At 36.5% G+C, this 9354-nt stretch overlaps 1 protein-coding gene across 2 annotated transcripts in view; it reads right to left on the bottom strand.

Annotated features, from left to right (window-relative positions):
- Positions 1-9354, bottom strand: part of LOC107671687 (coiled-coil domain-containing protein 13) — a 13763-nt gene that overhangs the window by 2826 nt on the left and 1583 nt on the right. For both annotated transcript variants that reach the window (XR_001632235.1, XM_016464597.1), the window contains exons 2-12: positions 8747-8957; positions 8182-8330; positions 6742-6884; positions 6519-6599; positions 6307-6420; positions 6109-6213; positions 4359-4523; positions 4101-4277; positions 2242-2448; positions 2084-2166; positions 1584-1724 (exon numbers count right to left, since the gene is read on the bottom strand). Coding sequence is in view for 1 of the 2 variants with exons in the window: in XM_016464597.1 (XP_016320083.1) it covers positions 1584-1724; positions 2084-2166; positions 2242-2448; positions 4101-4277; positions 4359-4523; positions 6109-6213; positions 6307-6420; positions 6519-6599; positions 6742-6884; positions 8182-8330; positions 8747-8955 (1574 nt within the window). In the remaining variant the exon portion in view is untranslated. The remainder of the gene's footprint in view (positions 1-1583; positions 1725-2083; positions 2167-2241; positions 2449-4100; positions 4278-4358; positions 4524-6108; positions 6214-6306; positions 6421-6518; positions 6600-6741; positions 6885-8181; positions 8331-8746; positions 8958-9354) is intronic.

The following is a 9354-nucleotide window of genomic DNA, read 5'->3' on the forward strand; positions in this document are numbered from 1 at the left end:
TAAGATATGGTTTATATTCTTTATTTGGTACAGAAATGCAAAACTCTCCCCTCATCCAGTCTCAGACTCACAAGCGTGTGCCTGTAAAAAAAAAAAAAATAGTTATTCAACTTAAATTTACTTGTAAACAACACACACACAAGCAAAGACATTTCCTATACAAGAACCTCATAACCCTTTAATAACCTGAGTTGCCTAAAAACAATTATCAAGATGGATGGTGATCCTCAGTGTAATGTGCTCAGTCATAGCCTACAAAGGGAGGTAAACGGGGAATTGTTGGTTACTTGCTAATTACAGTTTAGCCCAAAGATGTAAGTTACATAACACTTTTACAGACTTTTTGTTCATGATTAAAATATGACCGATTCATACAACATAATGCATTTGTTTGCATTTACTGTTACCTGTAATCTGTTACCAGTAAGCAATTTGCAATCGTAAAACAACATTATATATCAAATATATGATGATGGCCAATAAAATAACGAATGGCACAGAAAACGAGCTTGTGAGGAACAGATGTAACGTTAGGCCTACAGTGCGTCCAACTGAATGTAACGTTTAACATGTCGGTTGCTCGGCTGACAAAAACGGCTTTCTAAAAAAGTAGTCACAAATGAACAAGGTTAACAATAGTTTGAATCGTGGTCTCTTAAATCGTATTAAGAAGTTTCATATGTTCATCTAGATTGAATAGAACAAACTGACAAAACTGGTGACGATTAGTTCATGCGTCGTAGAAAACAGCTCGGGCGTCGTCTACTCAAGTTAACTTATATTATCCTAGCTTGAACGCTTGATAAAAAAATAATATAATTAAAAAAATTAAAAAAAACGCTTAACTTTACTCAGTAACGAATACCAACTCAAACACACGAAGCCTGACTGACTGGGTTCACTGAACTAAATTGGGCTTTTTGAATTTCAGTAACATTAAACTGACTTAAAACATCAAGTTGAATCTAGTATAACTTATAAAAAAAAGTTCAAACTGCTTAAATTATTTTTATGAGTTAAAGTAACTTAAAAACATAAGTTGTCATGGCTTTTTCATCATATCATTTTTTACAGTGTGGAGGATTTGAAAATTTGAATGTGAAGAATTAAAAAAATATTAGCAATGTAATTGTATTGTATTGTATTGCAATAAAAATAGATAGCAATGTCATATGACCATTAACCGTCATCAGAGAACTGTAAAAAATGTGAATTATTAACTTAAAATGTCAGGGGGGCTTCAAGTAAATATTAAACTTTTTAGGGGTTTGGCTGACAAACCATTTTGGGAACCCCTGACATAGGTACTTTTGAAGCTTTTGAAAGACAGAGATGCATTTCATATCTTATTTGTTGGTAAATTATGTGCTCTAAATTTATGATTTCAACATAACATGATGTTGCTTGCTATTAAGCAGAATCAAATGATATTAAGCAACAGTGGATGAATTCTAACAGTATTGAAAGGGACCCCATACACCTATGCCCTTTCCAAACCCATATAACTTTCTTTCATCCATGGAACCCAAATGAAGACGTTTTGAAGAAAGTTATTAATAACATAGTTATGGATTCTGTCCTACCTGGTTTGCTGTACTTTGGTCAGCTCCAGCAGTCTGTCTCTCTCCACACTCGCAGCTTGATAAAGAGCCTTATACTCAGCACACTGAGCCTGGAGCGCTGGGATTTTAACAGCACACTCTGCACAGGCCGCTTGTGCATCTCTGAAATAATATGCAATGCTTTCACTCATGTTGCTGTATTAGATAACAGAAGATACTGCAGACTGTAGGAAGTGTGTGTGTGTGTGTGTGTGTGTGTGTGTTTAAAGCACCAGTGCCTCTAAAGCGTCTTTGTCCCAAAAGTGTTGACCGACAGGATCCAGAGATGCAGCAAGGGCCTCTAGGGGACCACCCAGTCTGCAGGGGCCCACATTAGCTCTGCATAAACCATAAAAACAAACCTGTGTGTGTGTGTGTGTGTGTATGAGTGAGTGAGTGAGTGTGAAAAATATTTGGTCAGCATGCTTATGACAAGGAAAAATCACAGTTTATTTGCTGTTGTTGACTGAGAATGTTAATACCTGGCAGAGTGTGACTCCCTGCTGTTCTCATGTCGTGATGTCAAAGGCCTGATGTTAGTTTGACTCTTACACTCGGACTGCTTCTGCACCAGATACACGAAACGTGTGTAAGCATGAAAAACAAAACACCGCTGATGATGTGATCAGACATGCCATACCATGTGGGCGAGTTGCTGGATCTCCCGCTCGAGCTCTTTGACCTTGTTCTCCTTCTCTGACACCATGGCTCTGAGCTGCTGGATGAGCAAGGCGTGCTGCTGGGCCTCGCTGTGCAGATGCCTCTCCAGGCCCTGCTGAGCCTCCTCACGCTGGGACCCTTTCTGGCTTAGATGCCCTAGCATGGCCTGCCACGAAGCCTGCTGCTTCTGTCGGAGGAGCGAGTCAGAGGTCAACCCTGCTAAAATATTAAAGATCACCTGCCAAATCAATATTCAATATCATGTGCTTCTCCTTGGAGGAGGAAGTCAGAGATCATTCGTCAGTTTGGAATTTTATATTCTTTCTGGTTTATACATACTGTTTGTTTATTATTACTTACAAGAATATCTACAGTATATTACTATTTACATTCATGTCTGTTCGATGTCTTACGCTAGATTTAATGAAAAATTGGGTAATACTTTAGATTAGGGAACACTATTCACTATTAACTAGTTGCTTATTAACGTGCATATTACTAGCATATTGGCTGTTTATTAGTACTTATAAACTTATAACCAAGTGCTCATACATATCAGATAAGTTAGATGCTTATAAGTTCTGTTATTTATTCATACATAAATATTTATTTGCATTTATATTGATGTATTTATATACTGGGTAAATAATCATTATAGAATTATTCATTATCATTATTAATGACATTGTTGATATTAATAAATATGACTATTAATTGAACATTGGAGTCTGTTAATGATAATAAATATAACAGTAACACTTTAGTATAGGGACCAATTCTCACTATTAACTAGTTGCTTATTAGCATACCTATTATTAACATATTGGCTGTTTATTAGTACTTATAAAGCATTTATTCTACATGACCTTATTCTAGATCCCTAATCTTACCCAATACCTAAACTTACAACAACTACCTTACTAACTATTAATAAGCAGCAAATTAGGAGTTTATTGAGGCAGAAGTCATAGTTAATGGTTTGTTAATAGTGAGAATTGAACCTTAAAATAAAGTATGAACAACATAACTTATTTATTGAACATTGGAGTCTTTTAATATATCGCAGTCACCCTAATTTGTGGGTCAACTAACTCTTTAATCTAGAACCTGAGTGTCTTTTTTCAGCTTGCAAGTCATATGTGTTGGGTTCTTAAAGTATTTTGTACGCAAAATTGGTCTTTAAATAGCTTATATCTGAGCTTTTCACAGTATGTCTTTATTACAGATATCTACAGTATGTCTTTATTACAGATCACTAGTGCTGCCCAAACCACGGGTGAGTAAAAATATTCAGAAATTAGTTGATACTTCATGATTGGCATGTATTTCCAGTCCATGCATCTACTTTCCCTTCTGAAAAGACATATGTAAGTCACCAGCATACTACGGTATGTGTTTTGGATGCTGGTATCCCCACTAGAGTCCCATAATTTGTTTAAATGTAAACTTTGCGGTCCATCAGCTGATCAACACCAAACCAGCACTAACAAAACTAAGCAAGGGTAACTGGCTCTTGAACTGTCTAGAGTTACATTACACTGATCATTTCACTAGTATACATTTAACCACACTCTTAAAAATAAAGGTCCTTTATTGTCATTGATGGTTCCATGTAGAACTTCTAACATCTATGGAAATTTTCCAATGGAGGTTCTTCATAGTGAAAAAAGGTTCATTTGATTTTTAAATGTTCTTCACACGAAGAAAAGAATGGTTCTTTTAAGAACTGTTCACTGAAAGGTTCTTTGGAGAATCCAAGAATAAAACCCTCTTTTGGAACCTTTGTTTTTATATGTCTATATATTCTGTTTTGGGTATCATAATTCAAGAATCTGTTACCAATAAGGCATCGACCAGCTCATCATCGTGTTTGCCTTTATCCAGCAGAGTGCTGATCTGGCTCTTCAGGGCTTTGACTTCTGTGCTCAACACTTTGTTCCTGGCTTTGGAGGCCTCCAGTTTCTTCTTCATGTCTGAGTGCTCTTCAAGCAGAACTTCATAATCTATTGTGAGCTTCTGCAAAGACACATCATTATCAAAATGTGAAATGTTATGTCATACTCAGGCCCATAAAGATGCTGAATCGATGTGCACAACCTCCAGTGTCTCCTTCCTCTCCCTCTCTATGTGACGGATGTGGCTGAGGTTTCTGTCTTGTGTCTTCTGTAGGCCTCCCGGTCTCGTGATCTCCTCCTCCAGGCCTAAGTCACATAGCTGCTTTCTGTGAGAGGACTGGCTCAGCTGTCGTTCCAGGTCTCGTACCTTCAGTGTATAAAATGTTTAACAGTATCAAGTGACCTATGAATACTAAGAATACAACAGAGCTAATTCCAATAATGGCTGAAATCATGGAAGGCTGTTTCTGCCAGTTCTCAGAACTGCAAGATAAACTCAGAATTCTGACTTTCTCACAATTCAGAGTTTATATCTCACAGTTCTGACTTTAGATCTCGCAATTCAGACTTTTTTTCCCCCCAGAATTGCAAGGAAAAAAGACAGAATTATGAGAAAACTCAAAATTGCAAAGAAAAAAGTCAGAATTGTGAGATAAAAAGTCACAATTATCTTTTTAAATATTTTTATCCCATAGCACAAACAAGCTTCCATATGGAATGGTTGTTTCAAGCTCATTTTAATTCCATCCAGTGAGTTCGTGGTTAGTGGATACTGATTTTTTTAGATACTTCTGCAGAGATTTCCATTTTGTATGAAAACTGTTAGGATAAATATAAAAGAATTATAATTATTATAAAAAGCATGTCTTTCTTTGTTTCGGAATTGTGCAATATAAATTCATAATTGCAAGCAAAATGTCACAATTGTGAGATAAAAGTCGCAGTTACTTTTATTTTTTATTCCGTGGTAGGCGAAAAATGCACACACACAGTTGTTTTTGTGTTTATATGCACAATTCTGTGTTTTTATCTCATAATTCTGACTTTTTTCTCAGAATTGCGTGAAACAAAGTCTGAATTGTGAAATATAAATTCAGAATTGCAAGAAAAGTAGTCTAAATTGCAAGATAGTTGTGAGAAATTTGTGATATGTGACCCTGGAGCACAAAAGCAGTCTTAAGTCGCTGGGGTATATTTGTAGCAATAGCCAACAATACATTGTATGGGTCAAAATTATAGATTTTTCTTTTATGCCAAAAATCATTAGGATATTAAGTAAAGATCATGTTCCATGAAGATATTTAGTAAATTTCCTACTGTAAATATATCAAAAATGTATTATCAGTAGTAATATGCGTTGCTAAGAACTTCATTTGAACAACTTTAAAGGCGATTTTCTCAATATTTAGATTTTTTTGCACCCTCAGATTCCAGATTTTCAAATAGTTGTATCTCGGCCAAATATTGTCCTATTTTGTCCTAAATATGTCCTAACAAACCATACATCAATGGAAAGCTTATTTATTCAGCTTTCAGATGATGTACAAATCTCAATTTCAAAAAATCGACCCTTATGACTGGTTTTGTGCTCCAGGGTCAACATATATAAACTCAGAATTGTGACTTTTTTTTCTCGCAGTTTGAGTTTACATCTATCAAATTTGAGTTTCTCGCAATATCTCGCAATTTAGACTTTTTTAGAATTCTGAGAATAAAATACAGAATTGTGAGACATAAACTCGGAATTGAAAGGGGGAAAAAAAGTCTATTTTGAAGGACAAATGTTAGAATGAATCCAAAATAATTTTTCTTATGAAACAGCACTTCTGCTTTGCTCAAGAAAATGTCCAAGAGAGAATAGTCTTTCTCAAGGCATGAAAGCTGATTAACATGCATGAGTTTATAATCAATATCTAAAACAAATCAGTCAGGTTCAGGGCATGTTCCCTCACTCTGTTCTGAAGGGCGAGGATCTGCTGAGAACGGCCTCTCCAGCCTCCTGGGTTACACAGTATCTGCTGAATATTGACATCCTCGCCCACCTCACAGCTCAACACCTGACAAAACAGTTTGACTAAATCATCACATCATTAAAAATTATGTTTACTCAAACCAATGCATATAAATGACAGGATTTATTGTGAACAGACCTTGTGAGCTATTTTGAACTCTTGTTTAAACGTCTGGATCTGGTTGCGGTATTCAGTCATTTTGAGTTGGGCTGTAGATAGTTTCTCCTGTAGGGATTTTACGGCTGGGCTGTTCTACACAAAAACACATCAAACACAAGGTCATTTAAAAACAGTTACAAATGTCTAATCATGTACCAAATGATGATGAACATGTTATAAAACAATATTACTTCAAGATGGTCGTTCACAGTCCTTGAATCCTGCATTTTGTCTGTCTTCTTTCCAGGATTAAGTAACAATGTGGCCTGAAGCTAATAAAACAGCAAAAAATACTGATGAAATGATGAAATACCACACTGAGAAGGAGCTGACAAAAGCAACTTTCAATGCAATGCTCCAAAAAAAAAAAAAACATTTGAAATAAAAAAGTTACCAACTCTGTTTTATCTTTACCTCTTTCTCCAGATCTTTGACTCGATTGTTTGCTTGTTTAGTTTTGGTCTTCCCTTGTTCTATTTCAGCGGCTAATTGTCGATTCTTCTTTGACAGTTCCACAATTTTGGTTGCAGCTGCATCACCTGCCAGACCAGCAGTACCTTGGCAAAGAAAACACAGAAATGGACTGTCGCATGCATTATGTACCAGACAGATATTGTGGCTCCAAAAAGTATTTGCACACTTAGGCCCAATCCCAATTCTACCCCTTAGCCCTTCGCCTTTCCATGTCCCCACCAAAAGAGAATTGAGACACCCCTACCCCTTCACATGAACACACGAAACGGAGGGGTGTCTCAATTCTCTTTTGGTTGGAGGGGTAGGGGTAGGGGAAGGGCCAGACAGCCCTTCAAACGAAGATTTTTCAGGACCACACTTCAAACGAAGGGACCCCTTGACACTGTTTCAAGGGACAAGGGGAAGGGGTAGGCGGAGAGGTAGGAGAAGGGGTATAAAATAGAATTGGGATTGGGTCTTAATGTATGAATGATATTGCATTAGGTTGAAATTTAAAAAAAAAAACATACACTAATGTTCAAAATGGTCAGTAAGATTTTTGTTTGTTTGTTTTGCTTTTTTGAAAGAAATTAAGATTTTTGTTCAGCAAGATACTTGATGATCTTTATGATCATAAACTTTATGATCATCATAATATCATAATAAATCTTATCACCGTTTCCACATTAGGCAGCACAACTGTTTTCAACGTTGATAAAATACCGCACATCAAATCATCATATTAGAATGATTTATGGAGGATCATGTGACAGAAAATTCAGCTTTGGAATCCATCACAGAAATAAATTATATTTTAAAATATATTAAATATACTTTTTATCAAATAATTGCAGCCTTAGTGAGATTTGACTTTTTTCAAAAACATCCAAAAAAAAAAGTAGTAATATACTTTGACTTCATGCAGCCACTAACCAAAAAAGATACAGCTACAGCCGGAAGTGACACAAGTCTTGCAAAATCTAGTTCGCTAGTTGTCTTCTTCAATGTCCATTTTATTTTTTCCTGTCCATCCAGTGAGATTTTAAGAGATTTTGGTTCAAAGGACAACGTAGGCTGATTACTTTGCTTGTTGTATTCTCTACTGTCTTAATTTATTGTTACTTCATTTTGTCTTTCACTTTCTTCCTGTCCATACGGCAAGATTTTGCGTCACTTCCGCCCGTAGCTGTATCCCTTCAAACCACAACCCTATCCAGTTGGTTAGTAGCCATTGCAAAAATGGCTCAGACAATGTAATGAGAATAGCTTTACTATCATTTGTTTTCAGATGCCACATGCAGTGTAATGCATACTTAAGTGTGATGTACTCTAAGAGTCTTATAACTTACATTCATTGCTAGCATGTAAAGCTCACAACAGTAGAAATGACACACTGTTTACCTGCTAAAGCCAATCTTTCCTCCTCTCTCTTCTTCTTCAGGTGTTTTATCTCAAAGTCTTTCTCACTCAGCAGTTTATAGAGTCTGCTGTTCTCATCTCTCAGTTCCCTCAGATGATCATGCAACTGTTCATTTTCATTCTGCATCACTCTGAATTAGAGTACAATTACTATTTTAATAATGCACACTGTATATGGAATAAACACATGGTAAGTGTGTGTGTGTGTGTGTGTGTGTGTGAGTGTGTGTGTGTGTGTGAGTGTGTGTGTGTGTGCGTGCGTGTGTGTGTGTGCGTGTGTGTTATAAGTTATATAATTTTGAATAACTAAAAAAATAGATGTGGAAAATTCAAAGGAAAATTCATGCAGAGGTATATAATTTTAAATGAAAGTGATGAAGGGGGAAAAGCTGAATGCAGTCTGCTAAATTTCCAATGAATAATTAAATAAGGTTTCATTTCTGGCATGATGGACTATGTTGCTGTCCTGGAAGGATGTTGTTTGCATAATGACCCTAATAATTATATTTGTGATAGCAGCTCTGTGAACTCGTGTTTCATGTGTCACCTTGCATTGAATAGATTCTTCATGTCAGCATCCTCTTCTGTGAGGTGTATAATGTCCATACTGCTGAGAGGAGGAGCATTTGAGTCCCTCTTATCTCTGTCGATCTTTTTCATCTCCAGTCTTCTCTGGATGCGCTGCACTTGTTGCTCTTGAAGAGATTGAAACTGAAGCCTCAGCTGCTCCTTTATTTCATCACTGTCACCATCCATCACTGAGAGATCAGAGACAATATGACACATCTGACAAATGGCATGAGAGCTTGTTTATGCAAACTAATGCAGTTATAGATGAGAGCTGTCCAAACATGCTTCAAAGAAACATTCATACATCCAGGACAGGTAAAGAGAGCACGTTACACCTGCTGCAGGATTGTTTTTATATCATTTCATTTTTAGTATTATGTTTTCTCTGTGTTAATGTTTATAAATTCTAACCTATAATCCACTGTGAGATGTACTGTGACATGCAAACAAATAAAATATTTAGGGGCCAAGCACCGAAGGTGCAGTGGCACCTATTTTATCCGGTAGCATCATTTTTCTTCTTCCGCCGCAAGTCTATGGCAGCCCATAGAACCGCTTGCGGGAAAGTTGTGAAATTTGGCACAC

This window comes from Sinocyclocheilus anshuiensis, unplaced genomic scaffold (assembly GCF_001515605.1).
Source record: "Sinocyclocheilus anshuiensis isolate Anshui unplaced genomic scaffold, SAMN03320099.WGS_v1.1 scaffold524, whole genome shotgun sequence".
NCBI lineage: Eukaryota > Metazoa > Chordata > Actinopteri > Cypriniformes > Cyprinidae > Sinocyclocheilus > Sinocyclocheilus anshuiensis.